The 22,589-nt window shown below is 41.8% G+C and overlaps 2 protein-coding genes across 4 annotated transcripts in view; one reads left to right on the forward strand and one right to left on the reverse strand.

The window, feature by feature from the left end:
• Nucleotides 1-986: 986 nt before the first annotated feature.
• On the reverse strand, nt 987-3,617 carry LOC140512606 (dolichyl-diphosphooligosaccharide--protein glycosyltransferase subunit 1-like). The gene has a single exon (XM_072621810.1). The coding sequence runs from the start codon at nt 3,369-3,371 to the stop codon at nt 1,560-1,562; it is 1,812 nt and encodes a 603-aa protein (XP_072477911.1). The 5' UTR covers nt 3,372-3,617; the 3' UTR covers nt 987-1,559.
• An 8,939-nt stretch (nt 3,618-12,556) lies between these two features.
• Nucleotides 12,557-22,589, forward strand: part of LOC140512608 (E3 SUMO-protein ligase RanBP2-like) — an 84,889-nt gene continuing 74,856 nt past the window's right edge. For 2 of the 3 annotated variants that reach the window (XM_072621818.1, XM_072621820.1), the window contains exon 1: nt 12,557-16,437. In XM_072621818.1, the coding sequence (XP_072477919.1) occupies nt 16,366-16,437 (72 nt within the window). In that variant the 5' untranslated portion in view covers nt 12,557-16,365. Of the gene's footprint in view, nt 16,438-17,075; nt 17,241-22,589 lie in introns of those variants that run through there. The other variant, XM_072621821.1, reaches the window with a different exon arrangement.

Raw genomic sequence — 22,589 nt, forward strand, 5'->3', positions numbered from 1 at the left:
AAAAAGGAAGGCACTAGATCTTAAACTGCATTATAAGGTGGTCATTATCAAAAGAATCTGGTACTGGTTAAGAAATAAAAAGAGGGAACAGTAGACATGCAGTGATTATAGTAACCTTGTTTTTGATGAATGTAAAGATTTAAGCTTTGGGGATAAGAATTCACTATTTGGTTTAAAAAAATTTTTTGGAAAACTGGAAAGCACTCTGGCAGAAACGAGGTATATCTTACACCATTTGCCAAGATATGGTCAAAATGGATACATGACCTAGTCATATAAGGAGACAGCATAAGTAAATCAGAAGAACATGGACTATATTATCATTCAGACTTACGGATGAGAGAAGAATTTATGAGTAAACGAGACAGCGTAGTGAGATGTAAAGTGAATAATTCTGATTAAAAAGTTTGTACAAATAAAACCAACATAATCAAAATTAGAAGGAAAGCAGAAAATTGGGAGAAAGATTGTAGACATATCACCTACAAGACTGTGTGTCTGAAAGGAGAAAGAGCGAAGGGTTCCCATCATAAAGCTCTGGATTGGTGACCTTGGAAGACTCAAGGAGGAGAGAAAGTGGGAAGTGGTAATTTTGATGCCAACCAGCACACTGCCACATCATTTCAGTCAGGACTCAAGTTCCTTGAATTCTGTCTTGAAATGCCAAAAAGAGGCTTGAAGGGGGTGAGAGAGGGTTATCCTGGGAGGAAGAGGTCTCCATGCAAAATCAAGAACCATGATGAGGTCAAACCGAGCCAACCACTCCACCCAAGAAGCATAGCAGTGGGTAGAGCCTGGGTCTGGCACAAAACCCCATTTCAAGAACCAAAATTGGAAATATAAAGTAAATAAAAAAAACCTACCAGTAGCAAAAATCAATACAAATCTAGTGACTAAATTTTAAAAAGAAAAAGGACAAGTATCTCCACAACAACTTCAGACACTCACAGGGAAAAATGGATTTTCTTTTTTTTTTTTTTTTTGTAAACATTCACAGTCCCTGGTTTATTTCAGTTTGGTCTCACACAAGTTAAAAAAAAACAACAACAACAAAAACCCAAAACATCTAAAGCTAGGAGGGTAGAGATCAAAGTGTTTAAAAAACTCCAAGTATAATGCTAGGCCTTGTGTAGCTGTACATCTCCTTCAATACTCAGCAGAGGGCTTTGCACACAACAGGCATTTAATAAGCATTTGCTGAATGTGAGGAGTAAAAAAGTACAAACTCAAATTCCTTTCCTCCAAATACAAAGAGAGAGAGTGTGAGTGTGTGTGTGTGTGTGTGTGTGTGTATGTGTGTACAAACAAACACAGGAAAGGTTTTTCAAAGAACAAGCCTCCTAGTACCCTCAGCCAGAAGTGACTGATCCTAGGGACAACAAAGGTTCAGGAACCGATGTTTAAAAATCCATAGAATACTTGCAAAATTTGGCAGCCACCATCCTTCCCACCATTCCAAATGCCTTTCCACTGCCCCCAAGGCCTGGCTGCTCAGCTCAGAGGGTGAATGCCAGCACTTTGCTCTCGCAGCATCTAGGTTGCAAAGGCAGTGCCACAGGTTACAGAGCATCCAGGATGTTGTCAATTTTGGTGACCAGCTCCTGGCGTCTGCTGGAAAGAGCCTTCTCATTCTCAATATAAGCGTCTTTCCTGAGCTTGCCAGCCACCAGCCGCTCAGCCTCCAACGATGATTTCAGCAGAAGATCTTTCACCTGACTGTCTAGTTTCTGGACATCACTGACTTTGTCACAAAGATCAGAGCCCTCAGTCTTCAGTCTGGACTGCAGAGATGCAATCTCATTAGTCAAGGATTTATGCTCCATTTCCAAGGTCTTCTTGCCACTGTTGAGAGTGGACACATCGCGTGATTGCTTGTACTTGTTGACAGCTTCATCAAAGTGACGGTACAGACCTAATCTCTTGTTGACCAGAGTTAAAACCTGCTCAGTGATGCAAGCCACCTTCATCCTGGCTTCAGCAGCTGGATCCTTTGTGATTGAAAAGTCCAGCCTCACATAGATGATCACTGTAAAGAACAAGATATAAAAGGCTGCAACCACCAATAGGGGTTCTTGCAACATGAGAATCTTGTTGAATGTGTAATGTACCACAATGTCTTGGATATGTTGCTCCACCAAGTTGTTCTTATGGGCAGCAATCACTGTGCGGCCAAACGTATCCAGGTAGGTATAGTGTAACTCATCTGGGGCTCGGCTAATCTCATAAGGACTGTCCACTTGAATGTTCTTAGCCCCTTCTGGAAGTATTATCTTCACAGTCAGAGAATCTGTTACTTGTTCATCAAACACATGGTCCACAAACCTCATCTTCAAGACATACTGGTCACCTAGGTTATAAAAGTACTCATAGCTTGGAAGGTTGTAGCCAATAATGTAATGGGTCTTCCATCCACCAAAGAGTGGAAAGCGGGGGCGGATTTCCATCTCCACAGAGTCATCCAGTATGAGAAGGTGGCTGGTAGAAACATTTCCAATCTCATCCCTATAATAAACATCTTGAGCAGCAGCAGGGAGTATGGTCTTGAAAGACCTGATGGAGGAAATTCCACTGTCTGCCTGTCTTTGATAGTCGTAACGGGAAAAGGGCCCTTTGAGGATAGCACCAGTATGTTTTAAGTCTACCGTTTCCTCTACGGCAATATTGCCCCAGTGAGAGACTTCAATGACCCGGGTCATGCTAGTGATGGTCAGGAAAGGGCTGTTGTTCTCATAATGCACTTTAAATGGATCCTGACTGAAGGGAGGAATGTCTTTGAAGGGACCATAATCCAGCATGTCTTCGGAGCGGGTAGGATTGCCAAGCTTGGTATAGCTTTCAACATTTCGGGAGGCCAGCTTCACACGCACAGTCTGTGTCTTAGTTGGGTAGGGTGAATAGAAATAATGGTTCCCCTCAAAAACCACAAACTGTTTTGCTGATTGGGTGATCTGAGTTGGATATGGCTGCAGAGCATGGGTGAAGACTGTCTCAATGACCACTCGGACCCTGGCACCTCCAGCTAAGGAATAGGGAAGCTTCACTGTGAATAATCTCCCACTTTTGCCTTTAAGTTTTATTTCTCGTACTTCCAAATGATTTTCTTCCTCCTCTTCTCCCTTTAACTGCACCCCGAGGTGGGCCAGCCAGGCCTCGAGCACCGGCTCCAGCGCCAGCACGAAGGAGGAGGCGGGCGCGGCGGAGCCGCCCGGGTGCGCCAGCAGCACATCGGCCATCACCTTGGCCAGGTGGCTGCTCAGGTCCACCGTGCGCTTCACGTCCTCGTTCACCAGCTGCGTCTCCGAGGCGGCGGCTCCGCGGGCCGCCCCCACGGCCCAGAGCAGCACCAGCAGGCGGGCAGCGGGCACCTCCATGACCGCGGACCCAGCAGGAAAAATGGATTTTCAGGAAGGATTACATAAATACGTAAAAGAATTTAAGCAGGAGATTATTTGAAAAGGAAAAATTCAAATAAATAATTGGAAGGAAAAGAAATAGCTTAGAAGAGAAAAGCTTATCCAAGAATTGACTCCCAAGAAAACTAGGATAAACCAAACCAGAATAAATGACTATGAGTTAGGAAGAAATATTATAGCTAAATCAAAAGATTGAAAAAGATAAAAGAAAATGTAAGGTATATAATATAAAAAGAACAACTGAGCTGGAAAACAAAGATAATTTTAAAGTTATTGGATTCCTTTAAAACCACGATTTAAAAAAAAAGCTTGTACGTTATATTTCAAAAAAAAGTAAATGAAAACTCTACATAAGTTAGAACTAAAAGGCAAAGTAAAGATGTAAGTATTCCCAGGTCATCCTGTCACAGGAGCCTCAAAAGAAGTCCCAGAAATGTCAAAACAAAATCCAGCACTGTCATGGAAGCATCTGGAAAGAAACATATATAGTTCACAAGGAACTATAGCTAGGATAGTATAACACATAATCAGTAAACTCCAAAGGCTTCCTATCACCTCCGGGATTAAATATAAAATCCTCCATTTGATTTTTATTCCTTCATACCCTAGCTCCCCTCCTATCTTTCCACTCTTCTTAAACCTTTCTGCTCCCCCCAACCTATGTACTCTTCAATCAAATGACACTAGCATTCTTCATGCTTTCAATGCGAGACAGGCCTGCCTCAGAGCGAAAGGGTTTATCCCCAGGGCCTGACCCCAGGGAACAAATGATTTTTGTACCTGTAGAACAAATGAGGAAGATGTCCGGCTAGAGCAATAAGGGCTGGCAATCTGCATTGGGGAGAGGCAACACCCACACTGAAGAAGTCAGGCCTTCCTGAAGGGTTAGTCATGTTTTAAACTGCTTTAGCCCCTACTTCATCCACACACACTCCAATAAGCCCATCAGCTCCCCAAGAGCAAGAACTGTCTTTGTTCTTTAAATCCCCAGCACAGTGCTTGATACATAGTAGGTACTTAATAAATTTTGACTGACTGACTTGAGTCACTCTAAGTTCTGCTGTATCAGCCTCTTCCACATTCCTGCCTGCATAGCCCAGCTATGCTCCATTCAACTCAAATTCTCTGCCTTCTGCTTTGCTCCTGCCTGCCCAGGAGGGGCAGGGGTGTAAAGTATGCTCACCCTCACCAAGGCACCTGAACTCTTAACCATCCCCTCCACCTCCACCTTCTACCTTGTCTTGATGAGGGCACTACAAGAGACTTCCATTGGAAGGACCCCTCCTACAAATGAAATGAGAGTTGCTATTGTCTAGTCCAGTTGGGCCGTGCTGTTGAGAATACTGTACAGTCTCTAGGAACCTCTTACCCTCCATTTCAGGGCCATCTCCAATCATTCTGATCTATGTCTGATCGCTGGACTCAGATGGTTCCAGAGGAGAGAGTGAGACTGGTGACCTTGCACAGCCCTCCCTCACTTAAATCCAATTCATTTGCAAGTCATGGCATCGTCTTCCCAATAAATTCCTGATGATTCCTCTTCAAGAATGAAGGATAAACAACAACATACAAGATCTATATTCCATTTCTAGGTATTTTGCTTGCTATCCTCTGTGCCTGGAACTCTTTCTTGTAACCAACAAATAGCTTTTCAGAAAGGATATTTATTAAGAAGATATCCAAGAACAGAAGTACAAAAACATCTCCCTGTACTGGGTCATATTCTCCCCTCTGCACTTCAGTGTAGAAAGACTAGTCTCACACTTAAAGTGATGACTACGAGATATGCCCCCAATCAAGTTTGCTTCTGGGGGGTTTATAACTGACAAATGAGTCATTTCTGAGTTGCAGAATATGGTGACTCAGCTGCTGGATTCACTGATGGCTTGGGTAAAAGCAGGGCCCTTTCTTGAGATCTGGTTCATGACCAGCCTTCAGCTAGTCTATGTCTACTGGAAGAGTCTCCTATAGACTTCAACTTCTCAGCCTCTGGTGGCTGTTCTGACTTTTTGAAGGTACCTTTAGATAACTCTAGATAACCTGTCATCAGTAACTTTGCTTTGGTTTGGACTCTAGGGAACATGATGCCCCTTCTAGGATAAGCTGACTTTTTTTGATACTCAACAGTTTGTCAGTGGCCTCTCTCCTCTGATTGAAGGGATGAAGAGGAGAGAACTAAACTCATCCCCAAACCTTCCTTTACGGAGGACTTTGAACTCCACAGAACATCATGCCCTGATCAGGTTCCCTCTTCCCTGCTTTCCAGCTTCATTTTGTGGTTACCTTCCCAATAAGATTATAAGCATCTTGAGGGTAGAGGCTGTCTTTTCTTATTTGTATATAAAGCACTTAGGGCATCTAGATGGCACAGTGGATAGAATGCCAAGCCTTGAGTTAGGTATATGAGTCTTTCTGAGTTCAAATCTGATCTCAGACACTTACTACCTGTGTGACCCTGGACAAGTTATGTCACCCAGTTTGCCCCCGTTTCCTCATCTGTAAAATGAGCTGGAGAAGGAAATGGCAAAATCACTCCAGTATCTCTGCCAAGAAAACCCTAAGTGGAGTTGTAAAGAATTAGACACAACTGAACAACAATTCTTTGCACGGTGCCTGGCACATAGTAGGCTTACTAAATGTTAGTTAAATTGGTCTGAAACTTACAGTTATCCATCTCTGATATTAATTCATCTAACATCAGAGACAGAAGAAACTTAAGCACCCCACATTTGAGGCTACCTTGAATTTCATAGCATTTTTTCTCCTCATGCAAAGCTTATAAACAGAGTGCAATCTTTTGTTTGTTTGTGGCTTGTATATGCACCCTTAGGTCTCAATCAGCAGACACTTGCAAGACTTTTCATCACAATGTAATAAACATTGGAAATAGCAAATAGAGAATACCTGTATATGCTCTGAAGCAAGTATGGGGGTAAAGACCTTATTGCTGTACTCCCACCCTCCCACTCCCATGAACTTCTGAAAACAGACTCAACAAACTTCCAAGTGAGTTGATAGCAGGCAAAGTATATTTGGAATGTTTTAAGGCCTGTCCCTTCATTGGCTATTTCTTCTGTTACCTAGGAAGACATAAAACAGAAACAAGGAAACTTTGTAGGGGAAAACACTAGCACCTGGGGGGACCAGAAGCCCTTGAAATGAATATCTAAGGAATCCTTGGATTCTAAGATGAAGGGATAAGGAGAGAAAGTTTTCCAAGCATGGGGGACAGACAGTACAAAGACATGGTTACAGAAGACTAGTGTCCTGTGTGAGGGGATAGTGAGAGTTGAGATGACTGGAGTTTGCATATCAACAGAGAGGACGGTATTGCCTCAGACAGAAAAAGGGAAGTTTGGAAGGGAATGGGTTTGATATAATGAGTTCTGTTTTGGACATGATAAGTTTGAGATGTCTATGGGGCTTCTAGTCAAAATGTCCAACGGGCGGTAGTTGAGGCAAAATGGTAGTTTAGGAGAAAGTCTAACATAATGATAATAATGACTAGCATATATATTGTATATATGGCTTTAAGGTTTATAAAGCACTTAAAATATCATCTTATCTGCACAACATCATTGGGAGGGAGATGTTATTATTATCCTCATTTTACAGATGATAGAACCAAGACAGAGGTTAGAGATTAAATGACTTGCCCAGGGTTACGTAACTAGAAACTGTTCAAGGCAAGATTTGAATTCAGCTCTTCCTAACTCTAGATCCTGTGCTTTATCCACTATACCTCCCGGTTATTTTAAGATTAGGACTAAATGTAGAAATCTGAGTCATCTTCAAAGATATAATTAAACTTGTTGTTGCTAATGAGGTCACTAAGGGAGAGTTTGCAGAGAAAGAAAAGATAGAATTGGAGGTCTGTGCACCCAACCATTAGGGGTATGATATGGATGATAATCCAGTAAATGGATTAGAGAAGGAACAGTCAGATGGAGAACCATGAGAAAACACTTGGAAAGGAGAGAGCATTCAAGGGTAGAGGGTAGACAACAGTACCAAAAGCTACAAAATCAAAAAGGATGAGAACTGAGAAAAGGCAACCAAATGTGTCAATGAGAAAAGAAAGCAATTTTAATTGAATGTTGTCAAATGCCAGGATGCAAAGGATTCAGAAGTGAATGAAAGGAAATTAAGACAATGGACAGAATTTTTTCTGGGAGTTTGGCCCAAAAAGGGAGAAGATAGGACTATTGCTTGAGAAGATGGTAGGTTCTAACTCTAGGGAGATTGGACATGTTTGTAGGTAGGAAGGATGAAATAAGAATAGCTAGGTGGCTCAATGGATAGAGTGCCAGGCCTGGAGTTGTGAAAGACTCCTCTTCCTGAATCCAAATCCAGCCATTGAAACAAATTGTTCTGATCTGCCATTTCTGCCAGGGCAAGTCTTCACGTGCTTGGGGTAGACATCTCCGTAACTCACTGATGAGTTTGAGACCTGTCTATTACCTCAACCTGGGTTAGCCCATCTGCCAAGATAGTACAGGCTGTGGCTACTCTGCATCCGACAGCTTCTTGGAGACACAGGTGGCCACCTCACGTCTCAGGTGTTAGTCATCCCTGAACAACCTAGATACTTCTACATTTCTGTACTTGAAGGGAAGGGTGTGACCTCTAACTTTAACAAATAAGTAGCAACAGTATCCATTTTATTTCATCTGAGTTTTGTTTCCATTTCCCTGGCCTATTTTATGTAGTTGTAATTGCTGAGTATATTGTTATTTTGTGTCTGCTTTCCTCACTCTATCACCAGGCACAAGTTTGTCCACATTTCTTCGAATTCTTCCTATTTATATTTTACTCTTGCTCTTGTTGGGTCATCCTGGGGTGACCCAGGAACCCGAAGTCAGGAAGATCTGAGTTCAAATTTGGCCTCAGATATAACTTAATGGCTGAGTGACCACAAACAAGTCACTTAACCCGTTTGCCTCAATTTTCTCAAGTACAGTGGAGACAATAAAAGCCCCTACCTGTCAGGGTGGTTATGAGGATCTAAGGAGATAATCTGTAGAACATTTAACACAGTGCCTAGCACATAGTAGGCACTATATAAATGTTAACTACTGTTATTATTATCTGTAGTTAATTGTTAGTTATTAATACATCAATGTATTAACTATATAATAATATGGTTTATATGATGTAATTAATATATGAATATAATTCTATCTTATATGTAATTAATACAGTATACATTTCTATCTATAATTATCTATTTTATATAATTACATCTCACACAACATTCACAATATCATAATTGTGCATGTAATATATTAAGATACATATTACAGTGCACAAATAATTTATTATATCTATTTCATATGGTATTTAATTAAAATATTTATACATAATAGCTAATAACTAGCTATTATTTTCAAGTGTCCATTCATTGGCTTGTGGGCAGTGGATGGGAAGGGCTCCAGCCCCCCACAGCAGCCACTCTTGCTGGTTTTTCAACTTGTTGCCTGGAAACGAAACAGCATCAAATGGGCAAGCGGGACTTTTTTCTTTGGAGAAAAAATGGAACAAGATTCAGGGAACCCTTCCTTTCCTCTGCTCCCTTGCTCAGTTCCTAATGGATATTCCCTCAGACTTAGACGTTTCCTCCTCCCCTTTTCCCTACCCTCAACACCAACCTTCCCTGAGATTATTCAGAGCCCACATCCCACTCACTATCTGCTTCCCAATGGTCATTAATGAGTGACCTTCTGCTTTGGAACTGCTAAGGTCTATCAAACTTTACTGTCTGCTCTGCCCCTTTGTCCTCTTAACTCCTGAGACTTAATTTCCCCTCTTTTCTCCTCTAATTAGATTATGAACTCCTTGAGAGTGAGGGGTTATTTGGCTTATCCACATGTATCCCCAGTGCTTAGCATAGTGCTTGTCATCCAGTCCTTATTTCCATCTTTCTGAGGCATTATGGTGTCTTTTCATTTGTTCAGCTGTTCTCTCACATGTACACAGTTTGCTCTGAGCTTTTCGCTGTTAGAAATAGTGCTGCTATGAAGATTCTTTTGTGTAGATGGGTCATTTTTTATATCAAAGCTTCTTTGGGGTACAAAACCAACAATGAGATCATTAGACAAAAGAGTATGAAAAACTTTGTGATATCTTGATCATTCCAAATTGCCTTTTAAAAGAATTGGCGCATTTCACAGCTTCCCTCATAGTAAATTCGTACCTATTTTCTTCCTTAAAATCCATGAACAGGACAATCCATCTCCTGTCTCTGGGCATTTTCTCTGGCTGTCCACCCTGCCTGGAATGCTGTTCCTCCTTCAGTCTGACTACTGTTCTCCCACTTTCCTTGAAGTCCCCAGCTAAGGTCCCCTCTTCTACAGGAATTCTTCCCCAACTCCTATTAATTCTAGTGCCTTTCCTAATTATTTTCTATTTATCATCTATATAGCTTGTTTATACATATTTGTTTGCTTGTGGTCTCCCCCATTAGATTGTGAGCTCCTTGAGGGCAGGGACTGTCTTTTGCTTCTTTTTGTATCCCTATGACTTAGTATAGTGCTGGGCATATAGTAGGACCTTAATACGAGAGTCTTATTGATATTTCATATCTTGTTACTTTGCTGAACTGTCTAGTTTTTAATTCTTTACTATTTTGTGAGTAAATTGCCAATTTTTCCTTTTTTTCAGGTGCTTATTCCCTTAATTAGCCTTATTGCTTTAGCTAGCTAGTACTTCTAGAACTATGTCAAATAATAATAATAATCTTTTTTTTCACTTCTGATTTTATTGGGAAATTTTGCAGGGTTTCTACATTACAATGTTACTAGTCATCTCTAGTTTATTTTTACATTTTAACATTATATTGATATCTTTGTTTGTATAAAACTGTCATTTTCCAGTATTCTCTAACATCTCCCCGTCGTTACCCACCCCAAAATCCCCAGGAACCCTCTCATAAAATGGAAAAAGCGATTAAATGAAACCAATTTATAGCATCATTCTTTGACACCCTCGATGATCTCTTCTCTCCAGGTTTTCTTTATTTTCTCCTGGTTCTTCTACCTGTTTGACTCTTCTTCTTATTCTCCTTTGCTGGATCTTCATTCGCACAATGCCCACTAACTACTAGGCCTAAGGCTGTATCTTTTCTCTTTTTCCTCTATACGAACTATTCTTAACCTTTTTTTTGAATCATGGAATCCTTTGAGTAGTCTGATGAGGTCTGTGGACCCCTTCTCAGAATCATGTTTTTAAATACATAAAGTACAATATGTAGGAAATCAATTATATTAAAATAGTTGTTTTTTCATTTAAAAATATAAAAAACCCCTCACATTAATACCCCTTGTTTCATGTTTGTGATAAAGACCTCATTTCTAAAATATAAGAGAACTGAGTCAAATTTACAAGAAAACAAGTCATTCCCCAATTGATAAATGGTCAAAGGATATGAACAGGCAGTTTTCAGAGGAAGAAATTAAAGCTATCTATAGTCATATGAAAAAATGCTCTAAATCACTATTGATTAGAGAGATGTAAATCAAAACAATTCTGAGGTACCACACCATACCTATCTGATTGGCTAACAAGAGAAAACAAGAAGATGATAAATGTTGGAGAAGATGTGGGAGAGTTGGAACACTAATTCATTGCTGGTGGAGCTGTGAGCTGATCCAGTCATTCTGGAGAGCAGTTTGGAACTATGTCCAAAGGGTTATAAAAATGTGCATACCCTTTGACCCAGCAATATTGCTTCTAAAGCTGTATCCCAAAGAGATCATAAAAATGATAAAAGGTCCCACATGTACAAAAATATTTATAGCAACTCTTTCTGTGGTGGTCAAGAACTAGAAATTGAGGGAATGCCCTTCAACTGGGGAAGGGCTGAACAAGTTGTGGTATATGAATGTAATGGAATAATATTGTGCTATAAGAAATGACAAACAGTCAGACTTCAGAAAAACCTGGATTTATATGAATTGATGCTGAGTGAAATGAACAGAACCAGGAGAACATGATACACAATAACAGCCACAGTGTGCAAAGACTACTTCTGATACACTTAGCCCTTCATAGCAATGCAAGGACCTAAAACATTCCCAAAGGACTCTTTTTTTTCCTCTTAATATCTTTTATTTTTCAGTTCTCAACATTCACTTCCACAAGAATTTGAATTCAAAATTTTCTCTCCATCTCTCCCCACCCCAGGACAACATGCACCCCATCCACCCCTTCCTCCAGTCTGTCCTCCCTTCTATAACCACCCCCTTCTTCCATCCCCCTCCCCTCTATTTTCCTGTAGGGTAAAATAGATTTCTATACCCCATTGCCTGTATATCTATTTTCCAGTTGCATGCTAAAACAATTTTTAACATTCATTGTTAAAGCTTTGAGTTCCATGTTCTCCCCCTTCCTCCCTCCCAACCCACCCTCATTGAGAAAACAAGCAACTCAATATAGGTCATACATGTGTAACAATGCAAAACACTTCCATAATAGTTATGTTGTGAAAGACTAACCATATTTCCCTCTGTCCTCTCCTGCCCTGCATTTATTCCATTCTCTCCCTTGACCTGTCCTCCCACAACAGTGTTTGCTTCTGATTATCCCTTTCCTCCAAATGCTGTCCTCTCTCCTATCCCCTTCCCTTCTCCCTTCCCGCAGGGTAAAATAGATTTCCATATCCAATTGTGTTATTCCCTCCTTAAGCTAAATTCCACAAGAGGCTCATTTAATTCACCTCCCTCCTCTTCCCCTCCATTGTCTTACGGCTTTTATGTGAGATGATTTGCTACATTCTACCTTTCTCTTACTCCTAATACATTCCACTCAACAGTAAATTTTTATTTTTTGGGTATTCTCCCTTCCTATTAATGAAAAAGGTCCCGTGAGTTAAAAATAACATCTTTTCATGTAGGAGTAAATCCTGTGTTATCCTGATTATATTTCCACAATACTTGAATTGTTTCTTTCTGGCTGCTTGTAATATTTTCTCCTTAACCTGATAACTCTGGAATTTGGCTACAATATTCCTAGGAGCTTTTCTTTTGGGATCTCTTTCAGGAGGTAACAGGTGAATTCTTTCCATTTCTATTTTACCCTCTGATTCTACAATATCAGGGCAGTTTTCCTTGATAATTTCTTGGAATATGATGTCTAGGCTCTTTTTTTTTATCATGGTTTTCAGGTAGACCAACAATTTCTAAACTCTCTTTCCTGGATCTATTTTCCAGGTCAGTTGTTTTTCCAATAAGATATTTCACATTGTCTTCTATTTCTTTCATTCTTTTGGTTTTGTTTTAGAATTTCTTGGTTTGTCATAAAGACATTAGCTTCCATCTGTTCCATTCTAATTTTTAAAGAATTATTTTCTTCAGTGAGCTTTTGGACCTCCTTTTCTAGGAAGCATTCTTCTCCTCCTTGACTTTTTGGACCTCTTTTGTCATTTGGGTTAGTCCATTTTTCTTCAGCATTTTTTGGGATCTCCTTACCAAGCTGTTGACTCACTTTTCATGATTTTCTTGCATTGCTCCCATTTCTCTTTCCAATTTTTCTTCCACCTCTCTTACTTGATTTTCAAAATCCTTTTTGAGCTCTTCCATTGTCTGAGCCCATTGCATATTTTTTTTTGGAAGTTTTGGATGTAGAAGCCTTGACCTTGCTGTCTTCCTCTGATGATATGCTTTGTTCTTCCTCATCCAAAAAGATGGAAGAAAATACCTTTTCACCAATAAAGTAATATAGTAAATAATAATAATAATATAGTAAATAATAATAATAATAAAGTAATATAGTCTTATTTTTTACCCCCTTTTTGGGCGTTTCCCCAGCCAGTTACTTGATTTTTGAGTCCTTTGCCAAGTGGAGAGTATACTACCCTAGGCTTCAGAGGTTTTGTGTAGCTGTTCTCTGAGATATCTCTAGGGACCAGTAAGTTCTCAGTTTCTCCAAGGTGGCACAATTAAGGGACAGGAGTTTACTCCTCTCCTGGCCTGTGCTCTGATCTCTGAGCAACCACCTCGAATTTGTTTAGTCATTTTTTTAACAGGTATTTTTTGGGCTATGGGGGGAGAGCTAGAGCAGGTCCATCCTTCTACTCTGACATCTTGGCTGTGGCCCCCACCTCCCAAAGACTCTTGATGCAAAATACCATTCACATCCAGTGAAGAACTATGGAATTGGAATGCAGAATGAAACAGACTGTTTTCTCATGTGTTATGTTTTGGTTTGATTTTTCTCATAGTTTCTCCCATTCATTTTAATTCTTCTGTGCAACATAACTAATGTGAAAATGTGTTTAATAAGAATGTACGTGTAGAACTCATATAAGATTGCATGCCATCTCAAGGAGGGAGGGGGGAGTAAGGGGCAGAAAATTTAAAACTTATGGAAGTGATTGTTGAAAACTAAAAACAAATAGATTGATTTTTTTTTTTTAAAAAGACCCCTTGTTTCAGAGAACTGCTTAGAGCAGTGGTGTTAAATTCTAAATGGAAAGGCATCATTAATCCATGCAGAAGGATCCTCATGGGTTGAAAATTAACTTAGTTCTTCAAAATACAATATTATCTTTGTTTTATTGCATTTACATTTATTTTCAAAAATAATTCCCAAATGTATTTTAATCTGGTTTGGACCTGTGGGCTGTGTTTGACGTCTCTGGCCTAGAGTACTGAGTTTAAGTGACTTGCTCAAGAGTCACACAGCCAAGATGTATCAGAGGCAGGATATCAACCCAGGCTGGGTCAGACATGACCGAAAAACTACCTGAACAAAATCAAATCTCTTCAGTATCTGTCAAGAAAACCCAAAAATGGGCTTACAAAGATTCTGAAATGGCTGTTTATTCACTAGTCTTTTTCACTATGTCAGCAAAATTACTAGTGTAACGATAACTGCTGGAATATGAGGACCTAAACCAGGTGCTGAAGTAAATCTCCCTCTCTCTCCCATGTCCTGAACTTGTCCAAGCCTTGTTTTCCCACTAGTAAAATTCCTCTGTCCTCTCCAGATCCAAGGTGTCTAATAATAACAAACTCATCTATTCTAATGGTAAAGGGCTTCCTCAGTATGTCCATTTCAATTATGATCTTCTGGAGAGAAAGGGACTTAGGGTTAGCAGAGGAGGGTTATAAACTACATTAATTACTCCAATGGTAAAAAATTTAGATTAGTAGAAAAGTTATTTGTATAGTCAGCAAGACATTGCCTACAGCAAGGTGTCACACGATGTGTCACACATAGAGCACTGGGTTCTTGGGTTCAAATCCAAACTTAGACATTTAATAGCTTTATGACTGAGCAAATCACTTAACTTCTGTCTCCCCCAATTTCCTCAATTGTAAAGTGGAAATGATAATAGTGTCTATGGCCCAGGGTTATTGTGAGCATCAGTACCATCCACATTCAGAGAAAGAACTATGGAATCGGGATGCGGAATGAAAGACTGTTTTCTCATGTGTTATGTTCTGGTTTCATTTTTCTCATGGTTTCTCCCATTCGTTTTAATTCTTCCGTGCAATATGACTGTGAAAATGTCTTTAGCATAGTAAAGTGCTAAGCGCACTGCCTGGTACATTGTAGGCCCTTCGTTTTTTCTTCCCCTTCCCCCCAGTCCTTTAGATGCTGGGCACTGTGCTGACCTCCTTGTAGGGTAAGCCACAACGAATAGGACCCTTGCTCCTATTTAACCCTACAGAGTGCCTCCCCAGCTCACCATCCCTGGGACGGACTCACAGGACTGCTTTTCTACACATAAAACCGGATTCCTTTGGGTGAATTGTCCCTCCAACAAGTCCCTGCCCCAGGAATTTGTGGCTGTGCGATCCTGGAGGGGCCTCAAGGTTCTTCTCTGTAAAGGGGTTTAAGAGCTACACCCATCTCCCAGGGTTATTTTGAGGATGAAATGGGTTATTTACAAAGCTCTATAAAACTCCCTTAAGTGCTATTTTAAAGAAACAGTTAAATTTTTTAAACAATGACTTTTAGTTTTCTACATTCACTTTTATAAGATTTTGAGTTGTGAAGTCTCCCCCCTTCCTCAAGACGGCATGCAGTCTGACAGAGGCTACACCCGTACAATCGTATTAAACATTTCCACATTAGTCATGTTGTGAAAGAAAAATCGGAACAAAGGGGAGAAAACAAACAGCAAAGGGAGGAAAGGGTGTGCTCCGATCTGGCCCGACTGCACAGCTCCTTCTCCGGGTGTGGGCAGCACCGGGCAGCACCGGCCACCACGAGTCTTTGGAGCTGGCCTGGCAGGCCGGAGGAGGGCTTCGGTCCAGTCTAGCGGTCCACACAGCCTTCTCTGGTTCTGCGTGCCCTCCAGTTCGAACCCGGTAGAACCCACGAGACCTGGCCTCTTCATATAAGCCACACCCCGCCTTACCGCTGTTTTTAAAATTAAAAAAAGTTAGAGCTATTTCTCAATGATATATTTTTTAACATTCAATTAGACATTTTGGAGTTCCAAATTCCCCCCTGCCTCCTGCATCCTCCAGAAAGCGGCCATGTAACCCCGATTACACAAAGTGGGGTCATCGTGCACTATTTCTTCTAAGGCACTTTCCCATCCCCCGATCGTGTTGGGCCCGCGGTAAGGGAGCTCCCGCCCCGTCCGAGGCCCGGCTGGGGCTGGGCAGAGTCCAGGGAGGCGGCGGAAGGGGCAGAACGCAAACCCGTCCAGGTCCAAGGACGGCCTCCGAGCTGCGCCCACGCAGAGCCCGCCTCCGCGCGCTGTCCCCTGTCCAGCAGTCAGTCCCTCGGGGCGGGATTCCCTGGCGGAATCGCCTCCGTCAACGCCGCGGCGCGCAGCACTGACGTAACACGCAGATGACGTCAGCCCGCCGTTTAGGCCCCGGCGACGGTGGCGGCGTCACTGAGTTTTAGGCGCAACGAGCCCGGAGACGTAGGGCCGACGCTGCCGGGCTCCCCGAGCCGGACTCCCGGAGAGCCCCCGGACTGCGTGAGAGGCGCGATGAGGCGCAGCAAGGCCGAGGTGGAGCGGTACATCGCCTCGGTGCAGGGCTCCGCCCCCTCCCCTCGAGAGGTAAGCGACGAGCTGGCCCGCGCAGCCAGAGGCAGCTTCTGGAAGCCCGGCGGGCCGGGAGCCGGGACTCCGGCCCCTCGCTCGCACCCCCGCCCCGCCGCCGCCTCCTCTCCCCCAGGGCGCTTCGTTGAGCCGCCGGCCGCCCGCGCGCCGCCTGGGCGGGGTGGCGCGCGCCAGCCCACGAGGGTGGGCGGGGGAGGGAAGGAGGGAGCTGGGGACGGCGCGCGAGGGCCGCCTGGGAAACGGGGAGAGGCGGGAGGGGAGGGGAGGAGGGAGAGCGGCCGCTGTCACCCCTCCCCCCGCTCTGACCTTTCCCTCTCGCGCCTCCCGTTCCCACGTCAGTGTTTATCTTGGGGGCCGGGAGAAGGCGGCGGCGGCGGCCCGCGGGCTCCCCCTTCCTGCTCCGGCTCCGGCTCCCGCGCCCGCCCGCTCCCCTCCTCGGCCGCCGCGGCGAGGCCCGCCCGGCCCGGCCTCCGTGCCCCTCGTCCAGCGGCCAGGCCTCCCCTGGGCCGGGAGTCCGAAAGAACAGCGGGGGAGGGCCCGGCCCTGGCGGGTCTGCACGGGTTGGCCCCTCAGTAGGAGATGCAGAAGCGGGAGAGGGCCCGCGGGTGCGTGGTGGGGTCCGGGAGATCTCTGAAACTTGATTAAAACCGCCTCTCCCTGAGGGCTGCCAGCTCCTCGGATGGGGCTCCATGCCCGCCTTTATTTTCGGATGAGAGGGGTCTGGAGAGGTTACAGGTGTCTAGTCCCGAATGGGGGGCACTGAGGCCCGTGAGGCCGGGTAGCTTGCCGAGGTCGCCCAGGTGAGTGGGCCGGAGGTCCCCCCAGGCCAGAGCCGTTCTCTCGGACGGCTGTCTGCGTTGATGTGTCTTTTTCAAACGTCTCATAAAAGGAGTTAACCCTAGGGACAGCTTGACAGGTCCTGCTTTACCAGCATTAAGCCGTCTTTAACTAAGACTGCAGCCTGGAATGGTAGCTCTTCACGTTTGCTTATACACATGTGTAAGTGTGCTTCTGTTGACATGATATGAAAGGCAGGCCCACCCATTCAAACAGCACTTCTACTGAAACTCAGCCTTTGTAAGGATGGAAGCATTATTTTGTGGCTTAATCATTTCTGGTCATGGGAATTAATTTTAATTAGATGTTGTCCTAACAACTAGCTGGAGTTAATTATCTTGAGAGATTTGAGAGGTCAAGTGGAAAAGATTTTATTTTGGGAACGACTGCCCCCAGAAAGTAAGGATTTTCTGGGTTTTAGGCTTCGGGTATCCAGAGGTAGTGTCAAGGCCCTGGGGTTTGGGGAAAAGGGCACAGAATAAAAGTTTCCCTTTAAGAAATGGAGGTATCTGCTTCATAGTTTCGCTTCAGGGCAGCACTTTATAGACATGATCATATTTTGGGGATGTCGCAGCTCCCAGGGATGATTGGGAGTTGTACTGTTCAGTTCTCTCTCATGCTACCTGCATTGCAAAGGGAGTCTAATCACTAATCACAACCCTTCTAAATCTTGACTCCTTACCTATTTGTTCTCTGTCACCCAAGCCATTGGAACTTATTCTCTTTGTCCTCATTGTGACCCGAAGCCTTTGGACCACTTACTTCACTCATGTAGTTACCTTCCTTTTGACTGCTCTTGACTCAATCCAACCTGCCTCCAGTGTCCAATCATTTCAGTACTCCACTTACCAGCATAGAATCTTGAAGTTTAAGAGGAACTTAGAAGCTACCTAGTCCAACTTCCTACCTAATCAGGAATTTCATTTCAATATAAGAGACATTTCTTAATTGCTTACTCTAAACTAGGCACAAAGGGAGATAAATAAATAGATTGTGGTCCTTCCCCCAAGAAGCTTATAATTCAGCTCAATATCACTGATAAATTGTTTCCCTGTTTTTCTTTGAACATATCTTAATTGTGAGGAGGTAACCTTCTCATTTTTCAACAACAAAAAATCTGTCCACTTTCATTTATACTAAGTCTTTTCTGCAACAATGTAGAATAAGCCTTCTTTACTATCTTTGAAAGATGTTAAGCTTTGGTTTAGAGTCCCTGTATTCTACCTCCTTGGAACCAGTCCCAGGGGACCTTGGCCCTGGATTTTCTACTTTACTATCTAATAAAGTTAGTTGATTTCTAAACTGTAAGCACCAGACCTCCTGAACTTTCTGTTTGCTGCATTTTTCTGGCATGCTGGGTTCGACAGTCTGTTACACCTAATGTCTAATTGACAAGAAAATACATTTTAAAAAATACCTTAGGGTAAAGTAATTAGAAGTACTCATGAAAGAAAATCATGTAGGATCCTGACCAGATGCTTTCTAAGTTAATATTTTACAAGAGTTCCTCTGCTCTAGTTTGAACTTCATGATTGTCTTTGAGCACAAGATTGTTCCTTTTGCAATCCTTTTGATTGTTCCTTGATGAGAATGACTGCTGCTGCTCCACATTATCCCTCACGGCTGATTTAGGATTAGCCGATCTGGGTTCTCTGGATCAAGCTCTCTGGAAAATATGTTCTCAATTAGGAAGCTTTTTGATTATGTAGTTCACTTTTCGGGGTGTATGCTGCCAAATACCTTTAGTTAAGTAGGTAACTAGTGTTCTTCCATCACTCAGAACACACAGTAATTCACACTGTTATACAGTTCATTCCAAAACCTCACAAAACACAATACTTTTTCTAATATAAAAAACTTGATGATAGTTGTGCATTGGTCTTCAAGTTAAATATCCCTAGTTCAAAGTAAACTTCTACTTAGATCATGTTTTATTATGTATCATTCTGATAACTCTGATACACTAGTTTTGATCATGTGACTCGTAGCATGTTTCCTAGAGCTGAACTGACTATTTATTCTAAATGTAATTTAATCAGCAGAGATTGGGATAGAATTGTTATCACCACTCTTGGATATTATAATAAAGAATCCTAAGATTGCATTAGCTTTTTCAATAGCTGCATCGCACCATTAACTCTGACCTTTGTAGTCAGATAAAAATTCAGATTTTTTTTTTATATGAGCTGTCCAAACCAAGTTTCTTTCAATTTATATCAATATGATTTTTTTAAAAAACTAAATGCATAATTTTGCCTTTTATTAGTTAAGTTTCATATTATTTTGGCCTGTCATTCTAAGGTTTGCAAAGCACTTTATGTATATTATCTCATTTGAGTTTCTGAACAGCCATATGAGGTAAGTAATTATGGGTATTATGCCCAGTTTATTGATGAGAAAACTGAATTCCAAAGAACTTAAGTGACTTGTCCATAATCACATAGCTAGTGATTGTTAAAAGTGAGACTTGAACACAATTACTTCTGACTCTCGAGTCTACTACACCACTCTACCTCTCAGGATAAGCCTCTTTTCTCTGTTTTAAGGTCTCTTCTAGCTCTAACAGTCTATGATGCTAAGATCTCTTTGAATCATTTCCATAAACCTGTTTTGTGTTACTTTCAAATTTGATGAACATATCTTCTGTGTCTTTATCTAAGTTTCTGGTTAACAGTAGAAGAACCAGATAAGTCTCTTGATTAAAAAAACCTAATTTCCTTAAAATTTTTCATTTTCCTATCTATTTTTTTTTTTTGGCCTTTAAAAAACTACTTAATCAGTTAATGCAGCTTGGTTCTTCAAGTGTTCTGAAAATCTGGGCCTTCTGGTGTTTAAAAAAAAAAATGGCACCCCACTGGAACCAACTTGATACCAATCCATGACTCCATGAATTGGAAGGCAGATATATAGTCATTCAGTTGACATTTCTCTACCTTGCCTTCACATATCATGTGATTTTGTAATATTCCTTGCCAAACTTGAGTTATATGTAATGTCTGTAAGCATTTCTCTGATCTTGTGATCTGGTTATCCTGTCAAAAAGAATTTAGTATTAGTTCTTATCAAAACTTCGTTGGCTTCTTGTAAGCACCCCTTTTCTGTTTGCTCACAAACTGTTGAATAATCCCTTTAAGAGTTTTGGCAGGGTTTTTAATCTAGTTATGATTTTGAGGGTCATAGTGACTTACCCAGGATCCTATAAGTAGTAAGTTATGGCAGAGCTGGTATTTGAACTCTGATCCTCTTCTTGAATCTACCACTCCTTTGACAGCATCATACTGAGAAGACAAAGAGGGAGCTGAACTTGTGCACCCTCTTTAACATCTGTACGTGTTATTCTGCCTATGTCAAGTAGAGTTCATATCTTCTATTTTGTCCCAATTAAAGCTTTAGAAAAAGCCTTTTTTTCTACTCCTTATCTTTCATCTCTGGTTCACTTGGGCTTCACCCTTATATTTCTTACAGAGTTCCTGCTCCTTTTGTACTGATTCTCTGTGCTATGTCCTTGCTTCAGGAAATAGTAGGTTCCCCTTTATTGAAGTTGGTCAGAGGAAAGCTAAATAACTACTCAATTAGGTATATTGAGGGAAATTTCTTTTTTTTTCTGGATATATGGTTAGCCTAGATGGCCACTAAGAATCTCTTTGTTTGGTTCTGATTCTGTGATTCAATGATACCTTAAATCTTTTGTGCCTATCTATAAAAAGAGTCTCATTGGAAGGGTCCCTGTGTGATTACATTAGGTTGGGGTTTTTTTAGATGTTCTATATTGGAATAATTTGTGTAGTCAAAGGTTTTTTTTTTTTAAATTTAATGATTTTCTAACCCTTTTGAGCCCATAATCCATTTTTACATCATCTTTGAAGTTTTTAGAAATATTTTCCTAATATCTGCTATGATGTCTATGCCCCTCCATTTGTTTATTTCAAATGTTTTTATATACAATCACTTTCTTTTAAAGTTTCTGACACTTCTACGTTGTTAGCTAATTTAAAAAAAAGTCAGAATTCAACGTAACAGTTAATTTTTTGCTGCTACTTTTTTTAAGAGTTAAAATTTTCATCAAGACACGTGAAGACACAATTTCTTAAGTGATGGCAAATATTAAGGTAATTGAAGTTGTTCCCGTCACTATAACATCTTAGCTTTTTGTTTTATAATTTCTCTTGGGAAGCCATCATCTATATTCCCTACAAAAGAATTTAGAGCTAAACAAGATCATAGAAGTTACCTGATTATATAGGATCATGGATTTAAAGCTGGAAGGAACCTTAGAGGCTATATTGGCTACTCCTTTATCCTCTGTGCAACCCCCTCCCTCATTTTATAGGAGTAAACTAAGGATCTGAAGAGTTAAATGATTTGCCCAAGGCCACACAAGTAGTAAGTGGCAGATCTGGGATTTTGGCTCCAAATCCAGTGTTCTGCCCAGCACACAATTTTTATTTTCTAAATAGTTCCTCTGTGCTTCCACTCTAAAAGTCATAGACTTCCATGAAAGTTTATGCCTGCTTGACATACAGTCTATTCTTCCACCACTTGTATCCAGACCTGTTTGTTCGCACTTGGTTTTAATGGGGGAGGGGGAACAGAGACATGAATAATGAGCATCTTAATAGCAACTGTTATGTGACAGGTACTTCCAGAAGTATTCTCTCATTTGATCTTCACAGGAACCCTGGGAGGTAGGTGCTGCTGTTGTTATCCGCATTTTGTAGTTTAGGAAATGGAGGCAGAGGTTAACTGACTTGCTCAGTCACATAGCTAGTAAGTGTCTGAGACTGGATTTGAACTCAGCTCTTCCTGGCTCCAGGCACACTCTCCACTGTGCCACCTAGCTGTTTACTGCTTGGGGTGTATGGGGTGTTGAGGGCGTACTAGCCTCTCTGGTGTGAGGGTTTGCTCATCTGTCATTGATGTCCATCCTTCACCCAGCTTTGACCAGTGGCCCCAAGAAACTATAGCATGCACAGTGGCCACATCCTGGTAAAACTGCCTTTGCAGGGGGACTAAACCAGATTGAGGGGAACCAACAGGCTTCAGACCTGCTAGTGAGTTAGGGAAATACCTGCTCCAAGCATATGAGAACTTTCCCTGGTAGAATGGGTTGATGAGAACGATTTGTTCCAGTAGCCGTGGAGGCAAGTGAAAAGCAGGCAGTGTAGAGCTCTTAGATCTTGGTTATGCATCAGAGTTGCAAAGGTCACCCACTGTGTTCTGGGTCACTGTCAGGAGTTCAGACTTCTGTCTTACCAGTGGACTTTGATGACTCTGGAAGAGAGAGTGAGGCTGATGACTGCGCAGCTCTTCCT

Source organism: Notamacropus eugenii, chromosome 6 (assembly GCF_028372415.1).
Source record: "Notamacropus eugenii isolate mMacEug1 chromosome 6, mMacEug1.pri_v2, whole genome shotgun sequence".
Lineage (NCBI taxonomy): Eukaryota > Metazoa > Chordata > Mammalia > Diprotodontia > Macropodidae > Notamacropus > Notamacropus eugenii.